Raw genomic sequence first — 25,639 nt, forward strand, 5'->3', positions numbered from 1 at the left:
ACTGCAGTGGGCCTCATCAACAACGCCCAGCACCCCCACTGACATTGGCAAACTGACATTGGTGTTTTCAGACCTAGAGTTTGCTTGCTTTAGTTCGAAACAGGGACTATTTTTTGCTACAAAGTTGCATAATTGCCTGAGTTTATTTGTGTTCACACGACAGCATTTACAAGTGGACCAGATCAAATACCTTGCACAAGAAAGCTGCTCTTGATTGGTCAGGATTTTATTGCGGGAAAAATTCATGAAGTGAAGAAGAGTTGAAGAAAGGGCAACTACGTGGGTTGATTTTAGTGCTGGTCATTGTGTACTATATATTGCTTGGAAACAAGGCGTGGCTTCAACTAGAAAACAATGTTTTGATGCACTGGGTGTGCTGAATGCGCATATTAAGGCAGTACAGGAGGACTATTGTCTTTGCACATTGTACGTATTTGCTCCACTGTGAACTTCACACATCCCTTGATTAATATTTTGGCATTCTCTGCATGAAACTGTATCAGCTCTCATTCTATAACTGCTATAGCCTACTGTAAATATTTGTTATGTTATAGTACTTTTTGAAAGCATCTTTGCATTTGTATTGTCATTTTTCTATTCTATATTTAAGTTCTTGAGTGTTGAAGTACTTTGCCTTATTTTTATTTGCCTTAGTATTTTTATAGTATGTTTTATGTATGCATCAAAAACCAAAGCAAATTCGTTGTAAGTGAAAACCTACTTGGCAATAAATCCTTTCCTGATTCTGATTTCTGATTCTGCGCTCAGCTTCCTTGAGTAGGCTATTTTGTGAGGCAAGTGGCCCATCCCTTAATGTTACATGTCATTTAATTGTTAATCTGACAGAATGCACAGTACAATCAGTTAATGTGGGCGGGTTGTGGAAAACTGACGTCAGCGTGGTTGGTCGGTGACGGCGGAGGAGGGACCACAGACCGAACTGATCCCACGTGTGACGGAGCGCTGCATTCCCGGTTTGCTGACACTGTAGCTCCGCTCTATCTGCCGACCTACCGTCTGTGTGTATCCGTTAGTCACTGCCTGTAGCTGGGTCAGATATGGAAGGAGACGGAAGCCAAGCCACGTCTGGAAACCCGACTGATCCGCAACACGACCCGGGGTAAGGTTACAGCCTGTCAATATAAACACTGAATTTATCATTAGTTATTTTTAAAATTGCAAATTTGCAGCTTGATTTCGCACTGCCGGCTCCACTGCCTTCCGGGTCCCGTCAACTACACCTTTGTTTGGTTATATTATCAAACAGGCCTGCCCCCTTTTGCAGAATATACGCTTGGCTGGCCCCGATATGTGCTGTTAGTGCGCGTGTGGAAAGAACACACGCCAAACTTCGTTTGGAAATGTGGGAGTTAAGTGCTCTGGCACTTAATGGCTAAACTACCTGGGTTAAAGAAGAATGATCAATAATTTATACAGATATAAAGCTAGCTCCGGTAAAATCGGCATAATGTCTCCCCGCTTAGTCGCACTTTATATAAAAAAAACACAAAAATGCGTTTAGTTCACGCTGCTCCTTACCACCCAGATGTGTTTTGATAAAGCAAGCAGAGGATTCTCTATCAGCCGAACCGAATTTAAAAGTTTATCTAACGACATTATTAGTTGGTTTATTACATCTGTGCCGAATTGAAGACTACGTTCATAGCAACACCCAACAACCCAAAGTTTTCGTCTACCAAGTATGTACCTCCGCCAAGATGCCAGGAGGTTATAACTGCCAGATGTTTTGAATGGAAGTTGGCATGACCCTTGGTCCATAGCGGAGAGAGGGGAACGTATTGGGGCTGCTGTTAGCCCGGCTTCGGGAACGTCTGTCGGGCAGCCTCTCCGCTGCATTGCCTCTATTTTTGTCCCCGGCTTTTACCTTTCTACAACCACTCAAGTATTTAACTTAACATCAAAATGGCCGTTTTGAAATCTAAATGTACTTCTGTTGCTTTTTCCTTGACAGGAAAATGTTTATCGGTGGCCTCAGCTGGCAAACTTCACCAGGTAAGAACCGCGTCTCGAGCTGTGTGTATGTGTGCGCGTGCACACGGCGCAAGGTTATTTTGATTTCAAGTCCTCCATTCGACCCCTGTGTAACACGGGGACATCCACTGCTGACGACAGTGATTCATCTTATTTAACCGGGAAATTAAGACCTAACTAACCCTCTCTGTCGTTGTGTTTTCTTTCCACAGACAGCCTTAGAGATTATTTTAGTAAATTCGGGGAAATCCGAGAATGTATGGTGATGAGAGACCCAACGACGAAACGTTCCAGGTAAATGAACAGTTTGATTCCCAGCGTCAGAAAATAATGGGGAAACTGAGTTCGTTTTGCTTTCTAGAGTGATATTAATGCCATGCAGCCATTTAACTGGATTTTCTATTGAATGAAAAGGCAATGCAGTTTGACATTGACCATGGCACTGTGGAGAATATTCCCACTACTGCCATTCCCCGCATTTAAAATGTTTTTATGTGTTCAGTAAGGTCATTACAATTAAAATCAAAGTAAAAAGTAATTCCAAATTATTGCATTGCACTGGAATATAAGTAGGGACTGTTCTTTACTTATCAGGGGAGGGGGGATGGCTGAGGTGTGACTTTTTATTTTATTCATTTAGTTTTTTAACCCCTCTGATGCTACAGAAATTTTTCCTTGAGCCTTGCTGAGTGACTGGGGGAAAATGCATGACTCTCCCTCCATCATAAATAAGTTATTAGACTTGTAAAACTTACCCTTCGATGTTAGAAGTTAAAGACAAAATCCTGGAGTTAAAAAAATCCTTGTTTTTCACATTTGTCGTGCATGCTGATTAGTTTGTGCAAACAGTCTATATATTTATTTGGCCAAATTTTAAATGAGATGTAGAATATAGTGTTTTTGATAAAAAATCACTATGTAAACTCAGATTTGATTTTTTTTTTCTTGACAGAAATGTTAGTTACACATGATGTGTCCAAGGACTGTTGGAAATTTTAAAATCCAATGATAATTTCTGTTTTTACAGTTTTTTGCTATGATAAATGGTGTATTTTGGCTTTTTTTTAAAAAAAAAAAAAAAAAAAAAAGAAACCATGTCTTCTAAACCCACCTGCATCTTAAAAAAAATACATAAAAAAATCTGTAAGAAAATAAAAACAGTCCCTCCTCAGGGCTTAAAAATGTACATGCCTCCCCCTTTTTGCACCACTCCATCCCACCTCATAAATGATGGTCCCTTAGTATAGAGATAATAATCATTACCTTGTAAATAATATGAATAATATGAATTCAAGAAATTGTTGCTTAAGGTGTGGACACAAAAAGGGAAATAGAATGGGGAAATAAAAATGTATGAGACGTGCATGGGGCAGGTATAAACCATAGTGTGGTTTTCAGCATTTAAATCAGATGTGCAGTAAAGCAGCTCTTTGTGGTTGGAAAATGAAAAGTGTGAAGTATGACTTATCATATGTTAGAAATGTCATATGCTGTCATGTTGTTTCTCAACAGGGGCTTTGGCTTCATCACTTTTGCAGATGCTGCCAGCGTAGATAAAGTCTTAGCACAGCCGCACCACGAGTTAGACTCTAAAATGGTATGTTCACCCTTTTATTCTGATTGCATGAAAGACACTGACATGTTTTATTCTATCTGTGAAAGTATTTTTCCATCAGGGCTGTGTATTATGTTCATAAACACCTGATGGTAGCGGAGCTTGTTTACAGGGAGTCCTGAGAGAGTGGAGGGAAACACAAGTGCTCACTTTATCCAGCTGTTCCAGTTGCTGAATATTGTTTCCAATCTTTCATGGCTCACAGAAACCAAAGTCTAACTGGGTTTTGATTTGGTTTGTGTTTCTGCGATTAATTTAATTTTCCTTTGGTATTTATTTACAATATATCAAGCCAGAGCTGTGGTGCCTCAATATGGTCTCAGTCATAAGGTGGTGTTTCTTTTTTTCCTACTACCTTTGGCTTAGTCTTCTCTATTACAATCTTTGGTCTCAACTGAGTCCACTTGTTGTTGTTGTTGTTGTTGTTATTTATTTATTTATTTATTGGCTGCTCTTACAGTTGAGTGGTGAGGCTACTGTGCTCTCACTCATCCGTCAGCTCACCACAGAGACACAAAGTTCTTTAATGTCACATCGCTGTTCTGTACCCCCATGTAATGCAGATACTGCTTATTTTACCATAGTGTGTCTTTTTGTCATGTAACAATCAAGTATCCTCATTTTAGATGGGTTTAGTTTGAAGGACAAATATTGGGATTATCAGACTTCAATATCTTGTAACGTTGTGCAAGAATATTTTATTTTCTAATGCAGTTCCTCTGGTTTATTTTTCTTAACACAATTTTAGTTTGTAATAGGGTGTAAATCATCAGTTTCCTCATGATATGATATCATACGATGTCTTTGGACAACTATACGATATTTGCCGATATTGCAAAGTGTGCCAAAATATGATTTTGATTTGATTCACTTCAATTCAGAGGTCTGCGATTGATATGAGGTGGTGTGGGCCTGTTTCACACGATCTGTTACAGAAGAAGCTGCCACGTCTTTCTTTTTTTTAAAAAAAAACAACTACACATAAATAATGTACATAATTGTAACCCCTCAAGTGCAGTAAAGTTCACTTTAAATTGACCCCACTGACACACATAAAACAGCACATGGGATAAGTTAGCCTTCAGAGCATTCTGACAGAAAGGCCTTTCTGGATGAAATCTTTTCATTTTAACCCAAACCATCATCTTTTTCCTAAAACTTCAGGGCTATCTTTTTTAAAGACCCGAAAGCAAACCCCTCCCACCAGCCATAAAACATGGACTGACAAAAAGATCATTTAACAAAAGTACAAAATTCGACTTAATGATAACCCCATGTAAATTCCTCAAAGTGACTGATTTGAACAAGAATTTTTGGAACTGGTCCAGTATTGAGCAAGCAGACAGCATCCAGCAGCAGTAGGGTGGCAGCAATGGAAGCACACAAGGCAATTGAATACTGTCACTGTATGTCCATTTAAAGTGGTAATTTTTGACACAGGCAGGTTTCGATTGTTATCGTAAGTGTCTGAAGTGTCTCTTTACCTTTCATTTGATCCGGTCTGTTTGCTATTGCCTCGTCAAGCTAAAGTCTCTTTCTGAAACATCACGAGATGTCACCTGTTGCAGTCAGACAGCAGTGGTAGCATGAGTGGGATTTGGAGAGAGTATAACAACTGGAGTAGTTTATAGAAAATGTAATTTAGTTTTGTCCAAAAGATTTTCAATATCATGGATGATCTTTTAGCTGATTTCAACAGTGTGGCTCAGGCCTTTAAATTTGATCACCATCCGTGTTTATGTGTGATGGAGTATACGCATGAAGAGAGGATGAGGAGAGAGAGACAAAAAAAAAAAAAATTACTTTTTACATACTCATTACTTCTTGCTGATGCCACTTGTTATCACAATATCTCCTTTGGTGCTGTAACATTGCAAGTTTCCCAGCTGTGGGAATAACAAATGATTATCTTATTAGAAAAGACAATGTATAGGGGCTCCTGCAATAACTAACAGTACCATTGCCATTTATTGCACGTAGGTATCTCCTTGATGTATAGGAAGGGCAAATGTAGGCAGAAAATATCATAAAAATATATTATAAGTCATATAATACCGAAGCATTAATATAGTTTCCACCATCTCACGATATTGCAGAGGAAGACTTTTGCTTTAGGAGACAATAACAATCAGATCAGATCAAGTGAAAGGTAAACTGAAAGGTAAAGAGTCACTTCAGACACTTACAATAAGAGTCTGAGCCTGTCAGTGGTCAAAATAACCACTTTTAATGGACATACAGTGGCGATGTTCAGTTGCCCTGTGTACTTCCGTTGCAGCTCGTTCTGGAGCCACTGGCCGCTGACCGCTGCCTGCTCACTCCATACTTGACCAATTTCGAAAATTGTTGTTCACATTAATCTCTTTGATGAATTTACATGGGGAAATAGGGTCCAGGTTGAAAAATGCTGAAGTTATCTTGTAAGTGCTTTTTAGGGATGTACCGAATATTCGGTAACCGAATATATTCGGCCGAATATTGCAAAAAAACACACATTCGGTATTCAGTGGAATAAGTTAAAAGCAAGGCTGAATAATGGCGGCATTTTGATAACGCAATCAAATGGCATGCCGTGACGGGCGGAATAAAATGTCGGTAGTGTGGCGATCCGTCCGTCACGGCACTCGCATTTGCGATTAAAAATAGTTTTGGGCAAGCAAAATAGGTTTAAATCATTCAGCACGCTGTGCGAGCAGTCTACAGATTTCAACCACCAGCAGAGACAAAAGGCGAATCCCACCGATTGTGGGTTGAACGGGGGTCACAGACACAGACAGTAACGTTAATGTATTCCTGTCAAATATGGCGGCCATCGGCTTACCCGGCGACGGAGAAGTCGGTTCCAATAATATCCTCTTCTTGGCGTCATGACTGCCCAGAAGTACCTGAACAGCCGAGCCAGCTGAACACAGGTATGTGATGTGTCAGAGGAGAAACGAGCCGTTCACATTTCTCTCTTTGTGGCAGGTAACAGTCCACAAACCTCACCGCACTTTAGGGACTGTTCTTTACTTATGAAGGGACTGTTCTTTACTTGTCAGGGGAGGAGGGTGGCTGGTTGATTTTTATTTTATTTATTTATTTTATTTTGATCCCCCCTATGTTAATCACTTATTGATGCTGTTTTTGAAGTATGAATAAGTCAATAAGTAATTTATTCCATTGAAATATCATTGATGTATTATAGAAAAGTGATTTATGTTTTTATAAATGACAAAAGGCACATCTGCCTCATTTTCACTGTGGTATCGTGATACTACTCAGAACCGTGATACTTTCACTGGTATTGTACCGTGGGTCCCAATTTTGGTACCATGACAACACTAATCTGGAGGGGGTTCATCTGCAAAAACTAATGAAAAACTAAACAATGATATTCGGTATTCGGTACTCGGTATTCGGCCAAGCGTTTAATAATATTCGGCTTCGGCTTCGGCCACAAATTTTCATTTCGGTGCATCCCTAGCGCTTTTACACCACATAACGTAGCCCAGCAGCTAGTAAAGTCACTGCATCTCCTGACAGGACAGCACGGTTCATAATGTTGCTGCCAGAAGTTAGCGAAGTGAGATTCTCGGCCAGGCAGGTATGTCATGTGTCCTTAGTATTTTATCTCATAACAGCATTGTTTACATACGGCATGTATTTTGTCTGTGGACCTGTATTTTCTCCGAAACCCAATTTCCTCACTGCTCATTTATTGCGGAGTAAATTACGTTATCCCCGTTGTCTTTCTCTTACCTGCTTGCCAGTATCTACCTGATCTGTTTGACGGTAACCCAGAATTTCAAAATAAAGGCGTATCATAAAGATGACGGTATGGATCAATGTTTTAACTTTGCATTAGTGATATTGGATCATTGATCATTAAATCAATGTATCGATCAAGATCAATGGACAACCCCAGTATATAATGCGATTGCCATTGCAGCATATTTTGAAAAAAACAAACAAACAAAAAAAAAACATTTAGCATCTAAGTTATTTTACCACAAGTCTCATTTCCACTTCATGGCACAGCCTGATTTGAATCAACTTGCTGGAACCGTTTAGTTTTGGTTTTCCATCAGCAAAAATGGCATGTGTATATATAAAACTAGTGTCACCTCAGGGCCAGGCTCCAAGTGAGCTGATAGAAGGTAGAGTTAAAACATTGCAGACCACTGATTGGTCAGAGAACCTGTGCTGGGGAGTTTACTTTTGACATGTAATAGGTTACAGATTTTGATTTGAGAAGAAAAATATTGTTGAATTTCCAGCACTGAAAGGCATTATTGTCCGATGACATGGCCAGCTGCCTTGGTGCAGTTGGCTGGTCACAGTCATCATGGGCGACTCCGGTTGCAGAGGTTGCCATCTTACCCTTGATGATGTTGCCCTCATATCTGTCCCTATGGCTTTGCTGACCTGTGTTTACTGGAAATATGCCAGAAGCAGCAACCTGCACAAAACTTTTTAATAGCTGAGCTACCCTCAATGACGACTGCTGTTGTTATTCAGTCAACCCGTATTAAAAAAAGAAAAATGCCAGCCTGCAAAACCTCTGTGGTGTATGGACAGAGTGCATCACTCTTTTTGACTGCCTATGAAAGGGTCCAGCGAAACACAGAGCAACGGGCACTCTGATTTGCAAAACCTGTGTTGGTGCGTCACAATAAAGTAGGCTGAACCCGGTGAAAGCATGGATTCCAGAGAACGAGCTGCAGCTGAAAACCTCGCCTACAAAATGAAAATGACTTCTAACAGGACTACAACTGCAGAACACAGACACAAGCGAAAGCATCCTGGGGTTCTTTGTCAAGACAGTAGCAGAAAGCACCATCCTGTTTACTTTTTGTCCCCACCCAGGCATGATATATCAGGATTATCAACACGTGTAACATGTTTATGTTAGTAGTAGTCACTTTGACTTTCTGCAGCAAGGCTAATGATACCGCATGCATCATCAACGTTGTTATTCAGATATTTTATATATTTTGTTTACTGTAATGGGCATGCACGACTGAGGAAACGGCTTAAACTAACATTACAGTCTGTTGTTACAGTCTGTGACTTCTACAGTCTGTAAATCATTTCAGTTATTTCCCGCGCCCCACACTGATGCAAAAATACATTTGCCAGTAATGATCTTAGCTGCATATTGCTCCAGTGATGAAGTAAATCCATGTCACAGCCACTTTAAGTTTTAAATCAAGTAAAGTTCAGATTCTCCAATTAAGGGAAAGGATTGCTATGATATACAATGATTGAATTAATGTATATGTTACAGCAGTGCCCTTGAATTTGAGGTCCCGTAATTTCTCATCAGGTATGTGGCAAACAGGGCCTGTTGTTATTATTATTAATATTATTATAGAGGATGATTGAATAAAATATTAATGAGACCAGTTTTATTACTCATTTTTGGGTTATTTAAGTGTTCTATTAATCAAGTAATTAAAAAATAATATTTAGAATATTCAGTAAATTAGTCATTAGAGTAATCGACTAATTGAAAAAAGACTTGTTAGGTGCAGCCCTAGAGAAAAGCAACTGGTACCAAAAGTAAGTCAAGTAGAGTAAAGTTGAGCTGAATCATGCAGTGGAAATGAGGCGTTAATAATGTGTGTATCTTTCCCAGAGTTCAAGTCATGTCCATTTGATCTCGACAGTCTAAAATCACAAACTTGCCTCAGAAGGCTTAACAACATACATTTTTGACAAGATAGAACACAGTTAATAATAAGACTTTGGATTCAGAAAAGGCACAACAATACAGAAAAGGTCAGGTCAAGGACTGGAAAAAACACAGGAGAGATCCTCCTCTGTCGGGACAGAGGGACCCACAACTGCAGTATATGGCCAGTGAGGGTGATCCTCGAACTTGTCTGACAAGCGCATATTTTTAAGTAAAGCAAGTGCTTCTCATTTGATAACATGTGCTTATTATGTGTTTTTAACATTGTTTTAATTATATTTAATTCAGAAAAAAATAAGTGGAGATTAAAAAATAAGTTGTTTTCTAACATTTTGATTTTCAGATATCATTGTTTTAGGCCTAAAGTGATTCTTACTTTCTCCAGTCGCAAAAAATGTGTAGACTGGACACCAAAAGAGAAATGTTTCAACATTTTGTCAAGACCTCAATAGAAGTAACTAGTCTTGAGTGTCCCCAGCTAGGCTAGCAGGTTTCCAAATCCAAAAAGGAAAAGTCTAGGAGGAAAGTAGAGATTGTATAACATATTAGTAAATGCTGATTTAGATCAATTACTTATGTTTTCTTTTTTTGTGTGTGCCAAAAAAGGCTCCATTGATAGTACAGGTTGCTGACCCCTGGTTTAGCCGCATCATTGTTTTCCATCTTTGTCAGATTTTATGACCTTGTGTGGTAGGGATGCACAATAATATTGGCGTGTCATTGATATTGGCCAATATCATTTTAAAATGAATTGGCCTGCGTCCTTTTTGTTCATTTGCACAATGAATGAATGTTACAAACATTGAAAAGTATTGTATTACATGTCTCCATCTGCTGGTGGACCATCACAATCAGAGTATGCATGCATAATATGATGTTAGTTCCACGACCGAAGAGACTTGATGATCACTAAAGTTAGGTAGGTACAAAAGTGGATATATCAATGTCAGTATCGGTTATCAGCCAAACAAGTTGATATATATCGACATATCAGATATTGGCAAAAAATCTAACTTTGTGCATCCCTATTGTGTGATATAGGAATATAGAACAGTGTGGTGGTGTGATAGCTGTTCTCCCCCTCATGGATCATTTCTAGTGAAACACAGGGGATTGAGGTAATTTGTGTGTGTGCAGGGCTAGTTGAACAAAGTAGGTCAGCCTGGGTGACTGCTGAGAAAGCCTTTGACAGCTGATTTACTGAGGCTTTAACACAGGTATTGAAATAAGCACTGTGATATGGGCTGCACAGCTATACTGGGCTGTAATGGGGTTGTGCCATGTTTAAGGTGAAGAAATAAAGGGGAGTGTGTATGAGGGCATGACTCTACGCTCACTGGGTCAGAAAGGCAAACACAGACTAACCTAAAAAACACAGTCTGATATTCACTGACCTTCAGTTTGATGTGTTACTTTTTATACAGCAGTTTATCCTGACATTTATTTAGTGCACACTTTAGAGCTTATACAATGTAGTCAGCTGAAATTAAAACCTTTTTAAATGTCCCAGTACTTTTCCTTATGAAGTCTGCCTTCAAATGCGCTATAATATCCCCCACTCAGTGCATATTAGATTCCTTAAATTTGTGTATTAAAGAATAGTGACGCAGATATGTAGTGATATTTCAGACATTTTACAGTGTACAAAAACTGTCAGTGCTCTCTGGTGGACAAACTCTGTAATGGAGAGACTGTTTTTAAATGACCTCAAACATTTCTTTGATATTTCTGTAATGACACTCCTTGTTATTTACTAAATGACTTATTTGTGTTGATAAAGATATATCTGTGACAAACCAATAAATACATTTTATGACACTTTTTGCTTTGCTGGTTTTGCATGTTACCACCATACCACTACCTTTTGCACTACCCTCATTCCCAGTATAACCAAAGTTTTCTATTTGCACTATAATTTAAAACACTCATAACTGGTATCACTCACAATCTATGTCATATTTATTATATATAATATATATATATAGAAGTCTTGGTTTGTGCTTGAGGTGACTGCTTGGTCTTGTTTGTTACCGCGAACAGTACTAAAGCCTTTACACATCTCTTGATTCTCCCATCAATTCACTCTTAAGTTTATTTAAATGAATTAAAAACATTTTGTTGTACTGTACTATGATGTCACAATTCCTCCTTGATCCAACTCCTAACTGAGCCACAGCTCTTTCCTGAGAGCAAATTTAATTCATGTGAGCCAGACTCAAGCCAGAGAGACTAGTGAGCAGCAAAGCTTGCCTGCTCACAGCTCTGAACATCACAGATACTGCTGTGGTCACTAAACTGTTTGTACATGATGCTCAGTAATGTAGCAGACAGTGTCTGAGGCTGTGCTGTGGAACAGGAAGTCAGCTGTCTTAAGTGCTGGAGGTTGTTTGTTTAAAGCCCTTTGGTGTAGGATTAAAATGTTTAACTTTGGTTACTTGTGGGTGTATTGAAAGGACACTGGTGGACAGATATGCATGTTGTCATTTTTGAAATGATTTATACAAAACATGAGAGCACAGACTGGGATGAAATATGACAAAGGCTAAAAATTACCAGGGGACATCATGGTCACATGGTATTTATCCCAGTCCACTGAATCACTGCAAATGAACTAATAAGTGATTACTGTTTGGACGGGGAACTGCAGGAGAGGAGTAGATGAAACCTGAAAGATACTCAGCAATATGCTGACACAAGAACTGAATTTTTACTTTGTTTAAAAAAGTCTTTTTGGTAAGACACACTGAAACACTGATGTCAGGACACATTAGAGAAAATTGAACTTTCTTCAGTGGTTGAATTAGATATTCATCACCTCACACTACCCAAATAAACCAGTTTAATAAACAGTTTCTGAAGTGAGCTCTACTCATTAAGGTGTGACTGTTAGTACATCTGTGTTTCACCCTTTGGATGTTTGCCTGAGGAAGATCTGCACTAAATGTCACTGGCCGCTTTTCTCAGTTAAGAGCGATCTTAAGACTTAAGAGCACAGTTAACAACGTCTTTGGTAAGAAGGGTTGCTAAGATACAAGTGTTTCCCAGATGCGTTCTTAATGCCCTTCTTAGGATCGCTCTTAAGATCGCTCTTTAAGAAGCTCTTAACAGGAGCTGGCCACTACCGCGGTGCTGAAACTAAATCTATCGATGTCAGGCAAATCGATCACCCACCACTTAATCAGCGCATAAGTCACACAGCGCTGCTACCTAACGCACTAATTCCCTGCTGCTCGTGTGTATGTGTGTTCTAATAATTCTAATGAAAAACTAAGACGATAAATATTTGTTAATGACCTATTTTCATGATGAAAACAAGACTACGACTAAATAAGAAGTAGTCTTGGTAAGAGAATCATAAGGAAATGAATTATATTTAAACAAAAAAACACAGACGCCTTGCTTAGGCCAGTGCCGTGTCCCACCACGTCCAGGAAGCTCCCCACTGCATAAAAACGCAGCACAGCCAGGCACTGCACCTCCGGGCAGAGGGCGAAATTGCACTGGGTTGCCCTTCTTATGTGTGGAGACACTGATGATGAGGTGTTGTATCTCAGCCGGTACTTCATTTGGACAGCTCGGTCTGACAGCACGTTGAGTGAGCTGAAGTGCTGACGCACAAATGCATTTACATATATGGTTTGGCTTTGCACACGGCGATGCTGTTGGTTAGCAGCGAGAATATGCTGTAAAGCAGCCATGGTATCTCACACATGTGTGATGTGGCAACGCCTTTATATAGAGTAGCAGGTGAAGTGTCCCTTGATGAGGTTCCAGCTGAGCTCAATTACACCTGTCAGTTGCCTGATATCTGTGAAATGTCGCAGGTTTGGAGGGTGGATGTGTTTCTGTTGTGCCCTGATGCATTTTTTGGATGCGGTAAACTATCTCATATGTGCATGTAGATGTGGGATATGTGTGGACAAATTATGATAAATGATAGTCATGATGATTCATTTTATTTGTGTACCTGATATGCATACAGGAACACACTCATTATTCCTCATACTTATTTTTCGTCTTATTATTATTTTCTTATTATTATTTTTCTTCCGCCAGATTTCGGTAACTTGTGCCACAGCTTTGAGCGGACACAGGGTCTTCATAAAACATATAGATTCAATATTCAAAGTATTTATTGTCATATGCACAGTAAGGACACGCGTTTCCCTGCAGAATGAAATTCGTTCTTTTCTGTCACCAATTAATGCCAAACAATATAAATCTGAAGTATAAAATACATCAAAATATATACGGTGCGCACTGTTTTAACATCTCCTTGCTTAGTGTAATATTAATTAGCCTGAAGCAGCTGGATCTGTGAGCGTTTGGTGGCTAAGAAGAGTGTTAAGAGTGGGTAAGCTCGATCTTACAACTCCTTCTTGTAAGATCCTCCTTCAACTCGTTCTTAAGAAGCTAAGAGTGATCTGGGAAATGCGGCCACTGCGGCTCACAGCTGTACATATGAGCACTTTAAAATCCCTACAATGTTACTCATAAGAAAAAGCCTCTGAAGAAGCAATTAGACCCTCATAGGTCGCTCCACTGAGACTAACAGTATTCTTTTTGTTGAATAAAACTACACTGCTCAAAAAAATTAAACGAACACTTAAATCACACACCAGATCTTGATGAAGGAATTATTATTTAAGTTAAAAATATTTACCGATGGACATTGTATAATTTGTTGAGAACAAAATGACGTCACAATGGTCAATGGAAACCAAAATCATCAACCCACCGAGGGCTGGATTCAAAATTGAAATCACAGGTTGATCCAACCTGCGTGAATGTCATCACAGCAACTCATAATGTGACTCAGTAGTGTGTATGGCCCCTGCATGCCTGTATACATATGTGCATGCACACCTGAACATGCTCCTGATGAGTCAGCGGAAGATGTCCTGGGGATCTCCTCTCAGGCCTGGATCTGGGCATCAGTGAGCTCCTGGACAGTCTATGGCAGTACTTGACAGCGTTGGATGTACCAATAAATAATGTCCCATAGGTGATCAATAGGTTTATGTCAGGGAAATGAGAGGGCCAGTTAATGGCATCAATGCCTTTGTCATCCAGGAACTGCCTACACACTCTGGCCTCATGAGGCCAGGCATTGTCCTGTACCAGGAGGAACCCAGGGCCCACTGCACCAGGGTAAGGTCTGGCGATCCCTCTGAGGATTTCATCCTGGTACCTAACAGCAGTCAGGGTACAGTTGGATATGACATGGAGGTCTTTGCCATCCTCCAAGGATATGCCTCCCCAGACCATCACTGATCCAACGCCAAACGGGGCACCAGTGGCGGACCTGCCAATTCTAGTGTTCTCTGGCAAATGCCACTTGAGCTGCATGGTGCTGGGCTGTAAGCACAGGTCCCACTAGAGGATGTTGGGCCTTCATGCCACTCTCATGTAGTCTGTTTTTGACGGTTTGGTCAGAAACATGCACACCAGTAGCCTGCTGGAGGGCATTTTGTAGGGCTCTGGCAGTGCTCTTCCTGTACCTCCTCATACAAAGGAGCTGGTCCTGGTCCTGCCGCTGGTTTGATGCCTCTCTACGGCCCTGCCCAGCTCTCCTCGTGTAATGGCTGGTCTCCTGTTAACTCCTCCATGCTCTTTAGACTGTGCTTGGAGACACAGCAAACCTTCTTGTGACCGGACGTATGGATGTGCCAACCTGTGCAACCTGATTGGGCTGCAGGTACCGCCTCATGCTACCAGTAGTGACAAGGACACTAGCAGGACACAAAACTAGTGAAGAATCAGTCAGGATGGATAAGGAGAGAGCAACTGTCTGTGGCCACCACATGCAAAACCATTCCCTTTTTGGGTGTTGTCTTGCTTTTGCCTCTCCTTTGCACCTGTTGTCACTTTCATTTGCATTGAAGCAGGTGAAACTGATTCAGAATCACTTGTGCTTCCTAAACAGAAGCAGATTGATATCACAGAAGTTTAACTGACTTGGTGTTATACTAAGGCTGTGCAATTAATCGTCTGGTCATTGTGATTACGATTTTGAGGGTCATGCATGCATGCACTTGTCTGTGTGTGTGTGTGTGCGCATTGGGGCCGAACTCCGCCGTGCGAGCCAGAGAGCAGAGGAGAATTGTAAACGCGCAACCATGTAGAGACAAAAATGACATGCCATCATGTACGGTTGTCAAAAGTATCGATACTCTGAAAAGTATTGATACTCAAACGCTGTATCCGGATACAATACTAATTAACAAAAGTATCGATACTAACAGTGCACGCCACCTCAGCGCCTGTCGGGTGCGCGCGATGGGTCCGACCTCGCTGCAACCCAGCTTGTTGTCATCGCTGTGCATGCATGCATGCACACATTTCTGTTGCTGTAATATGGCCAGCGTGGGTGCAGGAGGATCAGAGCAGCCAGCTTTGGTCAAAAATGATAAAGGAAAAAGTGCTCTTTGGAAATATTTAGTGAAGTGAACACAGCACGCTGCCTACGGCAGGTACAGCCCCTCCCCTCACTAGCAGCTGAGCAGCTGGTGTCACCAGCATCAAACTAAAATATAACTTCTAACGTTAATGTGGGAGCTAAGCAGAAAACTTTATCAGTCCTGCCCGTCTGTAACATTAATAGACAATGTTAGTTTAACAGGACAACACAATTATGTGTGTCTGAAAAGTTATGTTAACTGTAAAGTCACAGACTGAAGCTGAAAAACAACCAAAAACGTTTGATTTCTCCTGTGACCCCTGGTTCTCTGATGACATAGTGAGGTAGACACAGGAGCATCCTGAGCCTAAACTACCAACTCTATTTGATCAGCAACGAAAATATGGTGCCAATTCACCAGAAGCACAGAAAATAAACAGGGCTGTAGATAAATACATACATGGTCTTGGGCTGTTTCAAGGTGCCATTTAGTTGTCTTTAGCATGCTATCTTTTACATGATATGTGTTAAAATTTTTGATTATGATTTTAAAATTGCCTTTTTGTTTAACTCTTATTTTTTGGCATATTTTGTGTTTTTATGCCTCTGCGCCAGTGATAGTTGTGGTTGAAAGCGGTGTTTTTTTGGATTGTCCGTCCGTCCGTCTCGTCCTTGTGAGGGAATTTTGAGGGAATTTCTTCAAATTTGGCACAAATGTCCAGTTGGACTTATGGATGAACTGATTGGATCATAACTTGACCTTGTGTCCATGTCATTTTGTGCAGGTGATACCTCAATATGGCCTTGAGAGAATTTCCTCAATTTTGGCGCAAACATCCACTTGAACTCAAGAATGACCTGATTAGAATTTGTTGGTCAAAGGTCAAGGTCAGTGTGACCTCACAAAGCATGTTTTTGGCCATAATTCATGAATTCACATGATAATTATGAAAAAAATTCACCCAAATGTCTAATAGGATAAAATGATTAAGTGATGACATTTTATATCCACAAGGTCAAAGGTCAAACTTTACTGTGCCATCAATATTCTGCAAAAACACTTTTCTGGCCATTTTTCAGCATCATATCTCGGGAACAGAAGGGGAGACATTTGGTCAGATACTGAATTGGTGACACTGTTCCTGAGTGTCCACCTTGAAACTGTGCTGATTTTATAGATCTTCTTTGCTGTTGGGGGGAAGATGTGTATGAAGCATCCGTGTTTTCACAGACATGGATGTAAACTGCAGCTTGACAGATTTGTAGAACTATGCAACTGCAGGGCGTTAATTCTAGTGTTTCTTTGGTTGTTTCTGACTGTTACTGCTGCCTATGTTGGCCAGGACTCTGTATGGCACTTTTTATATCAGTGAGGTTTGCTGCTTCAAATAATAGGTTGAACAAAAAAGGTTTATTTTTAAAGTGTGATACTGGAGGGTCAGGAAATTGGGGAAAACTTTTTTAAGTACTCCTAAGTAAGAATAATTAGGGTTCAGTATGTCTGTATGTACCACAATTTCTTCATTTTAAGAACACTTACTACTGAGTTCTTTCTTTTGAGGTGTGAAATGGTAACTGGTAACAGTAACACTGCGTCGTCGTCGTCGTCGTCGTCGTCGTCCTCTGCTTATCCAGGTCCGGGTCGCGGGGGCAGCAGCCTCAGCAAAGAAGCCCAGACAGTCCTCTCCTCCGCCACTTCTGTCAGCTCCTCTGCGGGAACCCCGAGGCGTTCCCAGGCCAGCCGGGTGATGTAATCCCTCCAGCGTGTTCTGGGGCGGCCCCGAGGTCTCCTCCCGGTTGGACATGCCCGAAACACCTCCCAAGGGAGGCGTCCGGAAGGCATCCTTACCAGATGCCCGAACCACCTCAACTGGCTCCTCTCGATGTGGAGGAGCAGCAGCTCTACTCCGAGTCCCTCCCGGATGTCTGAGCTCCTCACCCTATCCCTAAGGCTGAGCCCAGCCACCCTGCGGAGGAAACTCATTTCGGCCGCTTGTATTCGCAATCTCATTCTTTCGGTCACTACCCAGAGCTCGTGACCATAGGTGAGGGTTGGAACGTAGATCAACCGGTAAATCGAGAGCTTCGCTTTCTGGCTAAGCTCCCTCTTCACCACAACGGACCGGTTAAGCGCCTGCATCACTGCTGACGCCGCCCCAATCCGCCTGTCAATCTCCCGCTCCATCCTACCCTCACTCGTGAACAAGACCCCGAGATACTTAAACTCCTCCACCTGAAGCATGACCTTCCCCCCGACCTAGAGTGGGCAATCCACCCTTTTCCGGCTGAGGACCATGGCCCCCGCACTGTCCAGCACCCGTCCCAGGGACTCCAAAAAGGGTGGGTACTCTGAACTGTTGTTCGGTGCATAAGCACAGACAACAGTCAGGACCCGTTCCCTGACCCGAAGGCGCAGGGAAGCAACCCTTTCGTCCACCGGGGTAAACCCCAGCGTACAGGCAGAGAGTCTGGGGGCTATCAGAAAGCCCACCCCGGCCCTCCGCCTCTCACCCGGAGCAACTCCAGCGAAGGAGAGAGTCCAACCCCTCTCAAGGACTAGGGTTCCAGACCCGGAGCTATGTGTCGAGGTGAGGCCGACTATATCTAGCCGGTAACGCTCAACCTCTTCCACAAGCTCCGGCTCCTTCCCCGCCAGAGAGGTGACATTCCATGTCCCAAGAGCCAACTTCTGTAACCGAGGATTGGACCGCCAAGGCCCCCGCCTTGGTCTGCTGCCCAATCCACATTGCACCGTCTTCTGCAGTAACACTGCATGATAAAGTATTAATGTTGAGGTTTAACATACCCTGGTTAGTGATTCAGAACAACTGTAGAAGAAGCCTGTCAGCCAATGAGCACTGAGTATTTCCCATGGACATGGTTTAATCTGTTCTTTCTAACCCTGGAGTATGATGAGATCAGTGAAGTGCTCTCAGCTGGTGAACAGTGAATAATAGTGAGTGAAGAGACTGCTGCTGCTCTGTTGTAACTCATCCAGCTGCTCATATGATATTGTAAATGGTTATAGACACACAGCCATTTTTGCAGGTTAACAGTTCTTTTATGTTGAGTCTTGACAGAGTGGAGGTGAAGCTGTTAGCAGCAGCAGTAGAGTAAACACCTTTAGAACAAAGTATATTCCTCTCTGTTAATGCTCTCAGCCTCAGCCACTCTGAGCCACTGTGCAAATGTTTAATTCAGTCAGCCCAACTCAGTCATATTCATCAGCTACGTTGTGTCTTCTTCAAAGGAGGAGTGGATGAAGGTGACGCAGGCAGCCTCAGTAGCAATGCTACATGTGTTCTGATGATCAGCTGTTACAACAAGACCTGCTCTTGATTTGTGGCATATGCAATGGCTTGTATATAGACCAGTGTTGGGCAAGTTATTCTCAAAATGTAATAAAGTATATATTATTAGTTACCTTCATTCCAAAGTAATTAGTCACTTTACAATATTACTCTCTGTGTAGAGTAATAAGTCACTTATTACACTACTCTTACATTATTTTCACCAAAACGAGCTCAGAAGAACTAATGTTCATTTAAAATGGATGAGGGTCATGTTGTTTCACAGCAGGTAATCAAAGCACAGAAGCTCCAGTTTATTACAGTTCATTTCAAATCCAGTGCTGCACAGGTCTGACCCATTCATGCATTCACATACAGTGGTTACCACTTTGTATTAAAATCCCCTGCTTACATTAATAATAGCCTGATGATATAGAACAATGAAACAGCCTAGACCTTTTTAAATAAATGAATAGCCTTGGACACAGGGAGGGTCAGGCAGAGGATCAAAGTCTGATCATTTTGAGATATGGATAAATATTTGTGGACTATGACATGAAACACAATAAACAAATATTGAGGTTAACACAACAAACAGAATGGTGTGTGAGTCAGTCATGATGACGAGCACAAATTAATACAGCGGAGCTGGAAGTCCAACCTGCTGGTTCCTGGTGCGTCAGTCAGCTACAGAAGCACTGGAGAGAGAGTTATGCGTAAGAACGGAACTGTGTGCTGGTATTGCTCTGCAGTTGTAGGGGATGTGAATGGAAACATATCCAACACATACTAACATCACCCAGATGTGCCAATCACCGGGACAACAAAAAAAACAAACCGGAAGCCAGCTCCTTATCCCTGCTGCTTTCTAGCAGCCTTAGGACGCAAAAGCATAACAGGATACGTTGTAGACGTTGCAGGTGTATTAATGGAAACACACTGAACATGATAACTCACAGTACGACATGACCCAGATGTGCTGATCATTGGCACCATTCTCTATTGTAGTCTACAATGACATGAAGAGACACAGTAACCTTCAGATGATATTTTTTCTGGTGGAGCACTGATAGGAGTGGAGCGATGTGGATCAGTGTGCATTACTAATGCATGAAAACAATAAACCATTTATTTCGGGTGGTAACACATTACGTGACATTGTAAATGTTATATTATTACCTGAAATCCTGTTGTGAAGGCGATATTTTTCTTCCTTGCTGCTAAAATATAATATATTAATGTAACACATTACCCCCAACACTGGTTTAGACCATATGTTTCCATAGTTTTGTTGAATACTTGATTGTCCACTTCACTTCAGTCATTTCAAATACAAATATTTGACTAGTGTTTTACATCCAGTGATATCACTCTGCTACAGAGTTCTGCACAGGTCTGATTTTCAAGGCCTGCTCCTGAACCTTACCCACATATGACCAATCAGTTTGATCCGACAAATGGCCAATGGCAAATTGTATAAGAACCATGTGCTGTTCAAATAATTCAGTTAGGCAGCACATTTTAAGTGTTCATTTTTTCATTATTTCCCACGTCATTTCATACATGTCAAACTAATATATTTTAAAACAAGGGTATTTCAGAAAGTACAATTTAAATTAATATTTTTTGTTTATTGTCATAATATTGTGCAGAACATCTCCACAGTTAACGTGTCCTTTAGTAACGCATCTAATTGAAGCGGCACTCATATTCCAGCTGGCACAGAAGACAGCTCAAACACAAACTGCACACACTGTAGTATTTTCCCAGACGGTAATCGTACCATGAAAATTTCAGTTGCAACCCTAGTTCAAACACTAAATTACGTTTAGAGAATGTTTGCACTTGTAATAAAGTTTGGGGCACCACCCTCCTAATGAGGGAAGCGACCAATCAAATTACTAACTCCGAAAACCAATTAATTCGTCATTACGCTTATTAATAATGAATCCGTCTTAGTATCTGGGTTATGAATTCCCCATTCAGTGATCTTAGTTCCTGCTCAAAAGAAATATCCATAGACAACGACTTGGTGATAAATGAAGATTTATTTAGGCTAAATGTTTTAACAACTGAGTAAATGAATGAGGATGATATGAAAAATCAACAGTATGTACAAATGGATTAAGACAAGAGGTACTACTTTTGTGAGTTATTTAGTTTGGCGATAGTGAGAGAGAGTATGTGACTATAGATAAATTAGGGATACAGGGATGCGCAAAACCATTTACCTAAGGAAACCTAAATTAAGATCAGAATATCTAAGTCTCCTATTCAACATCAGCGCAGCGGTGAGGGGAGGTGGTGCCTGAAGGCGGTGTCCTTTAGGTGGTCCTCACACGTTGGTAATATTAGGCGGCAGAAAGTCTCTTGGTTCAGCCAAAAGAGATCCTACTCTGTGGACACTTGAACTAGTGGCTGGCAGCCGCTGGATCCGATGAATCTTTGATGGAGTTGCAGGCCGAATAGAAGCTATTAACTAACTACTGTCTATTTAGCTATGGCTACTTGCTTATAATGAAGTTGAAAATAATCTCGTCAGCCGTTCAATATTACCAAAGTTATTATTAACATGTAAAAACAAAATGTTACAATAGGCTGGCTTCGTCGCTTCAGGTATAATGTTACTGAAGGCACAGACAAAAAGAAAGAAAACTCAGGACCAACAAGACAATCCTGGCCGTGGCGAGCAAAACTTAAAAGTTTAAAATAATTTAGATCGTAAGAAAAGAAAGGGTTACGCAGGAACCAAGTTTAAGAGAGATCAAGAAGTTCTATTGATTGAGGATGTAGACGAGTGTGTCCCTACCACAGACCACTCCTGGACCCTTCAGAGGGTGCTGGCCTTAAAATCTGGGCTGTAGTTGAATATAGACGGTAGGTGTGAGTGTGTGTGTGTGTTAGGGTTGGGTACCATTCAAAATTGAACCGATATGGTACCAGTACGGGTATCTGGAATTTGGTACCGGAACCAAATGGTACCTTAGTTCGGTACTTTTTAAAGTCTAAACTTCTCAGTTTCAACATTTTATTTAGAACATTTATGAACAGTACTGCACGTTAACGTTTGTCTGCACATGCATTTATTTAGAAAATGCAATAAAAAGATTTAAATAGAAATAAATACAATTCCTTAAATTAGAAGTGTTTCCCACGCCTGCCTTGCACGTTGCGTCGCAAATATTGCAGCGAGCACTGTCTCCGTCGACTGCCAAATAAAAATGAGAAATAATATAATAAGTAAGGAGAGAGATGGCGAGAAAAAAAGTTAATGAGACAGCATTAATGGGAAGTCAGATTAAATTAGACTAATGTTAACTAGACGACCATAACAACAACATCAACAACAACAGTTATAATACTGCTAGTACTTCTACTATTATTACCACTACTGCTGTTACTGCCACTACTACTAATAATCAGCATTTTAATTACAACAAAAACAAGCATCACAATCTTCAAATGTATAATAATAATAATTATAATGTTAAAGGTAGAACACCAATAACAAAAAAAAAAAAAAAACAAAGTCTGAAATTCTAAAATATAAAATTGGAGAAAAGAAAAACCTACCATTCAACAATTTGGAATCAGCAATTATTTTGATGTTTTTCTTCTTCTCTTCAGTAATAACTATTTTAAGAGAGATAAAGACAAACAGTATAATTCAGATATCTAATGTGTTATTTACATTTGAAATAGTTTTGGATCCAGAAGAAGGAGAATGAAATGATTAAAACTTCCATGTAGTCAATTTTCCTAGTGTTGCATGACAGGGGGAGAATACTGCTGGAACCAGTTTTCCCCGCAAAAAAAGCCAAACATGTTGCCTGTTAATTCCAGTTTGTTATAGGCTTGTTTTAGTGCATTCGACAGTGGCTATTTTTACATGTTCACATATATTCCACTGTTTTTCTAGATATGACAATATTCTGAATTTGATGAGGGTCATATAAAAAGCAGATTTTGTTTAGATATTCTGAATTAGGCCTTTTTCCAAATTTAGCATTTTCAGATCAAGACGTGGGATATACTGATATTATTCTGTTTTTAACAGCATTATTTGGACATGTATGCAGCACATTTGGACCATTCTCAATTTTTTATTTTTGTTTTCACGGCAGTTTGCGACACACAGTTTCTTGTCTGTTTATGGTCAGCTCTGTTTGTTGTCATGGATATGAATGTAAACAAACCAACAAGCCAACAGGAAGTGTGCTGGGATTTGAAGCCAACCTTCACAATCAAATTACACCACCTGGGTCCGTCACGTAATGCCATTTGGCCTAAAAAGACTTTTTCTCATTGACACATTGGAAAAAAGACATCTATAAATCAGTGGATAAATTCTTTTGAGCATCACAGCCCTCGCGAAATGACATGTTTGACTATCAGGATTTAATCCATTTGTCACAATGATTTGAAAAGTCTAGAGGAGCCGCAAGGTCAAATCATTTTATCCCCATTTAAGTTAGAAGAGCGCTAAACCGGAAGTAGCTGGCTTGACTGGCAGAAATCTCTTGTGTGCTTGCTCTATGGTTCCCCAATGATCCAGAAGAAGCGCTTACCATCCGGGTAAATTTATACTGCGGTTATAGAGCTTTTTTGGCCTCATGCACCACTGAGCAACTTTCATAGGAATGATTGGGATACAGCTGCAAATGCTGTATCCAGGTCTGTTTATACACCCATGCTAGCCAACAGTTTGTGAGGCTCGAGATCCAATGCCCAAAAGAAAAGTTCACATTTCTGGTCAGAAGGAGAAACACACCTACTTTTAAACATTATCAAAGATTTGATATCAAGAGGTTTTTGTGTATGTGCAACATATTTTGTCTATTGCAACAGTGACCTTTTCAAGAAGGTGGTTCAAGGAATCAAAAAGGGAGGCTGTGTTCAACAGGTCCACCACCTGTACGAAACTGAAACAATCCTATTTTGATGCATACAGGCAAAATAAGTGACTTCAGCTGTTTCACTTTTCTATATTTTTACTTGAGGAACGACGTGTAAGGGCATGTTAATCAGAATATGCAAGGGTGCATTTAAATGGTAACATTTGTAGAATATTCATTTTTATTAGCCATGTAAACACTTTAGTGGGAATATTGTCTTTTGGAATAAGTGCAAAAACTGGAAAGTTTTGTGCATGTAAACATACTGAAACAGAAACCTGTTTCTATTTAAATCTGCACACATGATGATGCAAAGCTTACAGTTTCTTTTACCAATGACTGCTGTTTTTTTCTATTTTTATTCAACTGTTGCTCAGAGGGATCTTTGTCTCTTTCTGCCCTTTCAGTTGCCTTTCTGATTGAACCATTGTATAGCGTTTTGTTTTCCATGTACAAAACAAACCCTTCATACAAATACCATTTGTTCTACTTGTGAAGAGGACTTTCTACAATAGCATGACAAACCATTCAAACACATACAGGAATCCGCCCAGCCATCTGACTGGACTCAATAAACTTCTGTGGCAGGAGATTTCAAACAGCAGTGTACGTGTTGGAGCATGGCATGGCAGTGGGTGTCAGGAACTCGTCGTGGTATTTCTGTGCATTCAAACCACCATCAATAAAATGTGCCTGTGTCAGTAGCTTATGCTAGTCCATACCATAACCCCGCTGCCACCAAGGGGCATTCTGTTCATAACACTGGCACAAGCAAATTGCTTGCTCGCACAATACCATACATGCTGTCTGTCATTTGCCTGGTACAGTGAAGTCACCTGTGAAGAGAACACTTCTCCAAAGTGCCAGACGCCATCGATGGTGAGCAATTGCCCACTCAAGTCCGTTTTTATGACGAACTGCAGTCAGGTCAAGACCCAATTGAGGATGACAAGCACGCAGATAAGTTTCCCTGGAAAAGTTTCTGACAGTTTGTGCAGAAATTCTTTGGTTGTGCAAACCAATTATTGCATCAGCTGTTCAGTTGGCTGGTCTCAGACGATCTTGCAGATGAAGAAGTTGGATGTTGACTTCCTGGGCTGGCAACACATTCTCACTCCGACCTTGTCACATATTGCTGCTTGGTCGTGGACTTTCTACTGCCACATATGATGTGTAAGGTACCCAGGATGTTGACATTCAGGGATGCTGTGTCAGCTTCAGCCTGTTTCATGCATTGTGTGTTTTGAAAACACACTTATGTTTTAAAAAGAAATGTATACTTTGCATACAGTCTCTTTCAAAATAAACGCACTGCATTGGTACACTGAATTGACGTTTTTTCCCTTCAACAGCAAGCACACATGGTTACATTTTGCCAACACATGCACGTGGTTGGGTTTAGGCAACAAAAGTTACTGCTTAGTTAGGTTAAAAAAATAAAGGGTTTGGCTTTACAATCACATGGGAAGTGAACACCGGCCTCCTGGGGGAAAGTTGGTGATTGTTAAACCCATCCATCACTCCTCCTTTGGTTCCACGTGGTCTGCTGTTGTGAGGCCGGTTGGATGTACTGCCAAATTCATGGAAACAGCATTGGAGATGGCCTATGGTAGTGAAATGAACATTCAACATTCAGTTCAAATGCAACTGCTCCATTGGACACTTTTCAGTCACTCTTCTTTACATGGTGATCTCTGACTCTTGTACATTATTATCATCAGCATTATTATTATTATTGTGACACCTTTGCTGGTGATTAAAGTTGGCACA

General features: G+C 40.7%; 1 protein-coding gene across 9 annotated transcripts in view; it reads left to right on the forward strand.

Annotated features, from left to right (window-relative positions):
- The first annotated feature begins 937 nt into the window (after window positions 1-937).
- Window positions 938-25,639, forward strand: part of LOC125889095 (RNA-binding protein Musashi homolog 2-like) — a 482,288-nt gene continuing 457,586 nt past the window's right edge. For all 9 annotated transcript variants that reach the window (XM_049576805.1, XM_049576804.1, XM_049576810.1 and 6 more), the window contains exons 1-4: window positions 938-1,120; window positions 1,973-2,013; window positions 2,205-2,286; window positions 3,505-3,589. In XM_049576805.1, the coding sequence (XP_049432762.1) occupies window positions 1,059-1,120; window positions 1,973-2,013; window positions 2,205-2,286; window positions 3,505-3,589 (270 nt within the window). In that variant the 5' untranslated portion in view covers window positions 938-1,058. The remainder of the gene's footprint in view (window positions 1,121-1,972; window positions 2,014-2,204; window positions 2,287-3,504; window positions 3,590-25,639) is intronic.

This window comes from Epinephelus fuscoguttatus, linkage group LG5 (genome assembly GCF_011397635.1).
Source record: "Epinephelus fuscoguttatus linkage group LG5, E.fuscoguttatus.final_Chr_v1".
Taxonomy (NCBI): Eukaryota; Metazoa; Chordata; class Actinopteri; order Perciformes; family Serranidae; genus Epinephelus; species Epinephelus fuscoguttatus.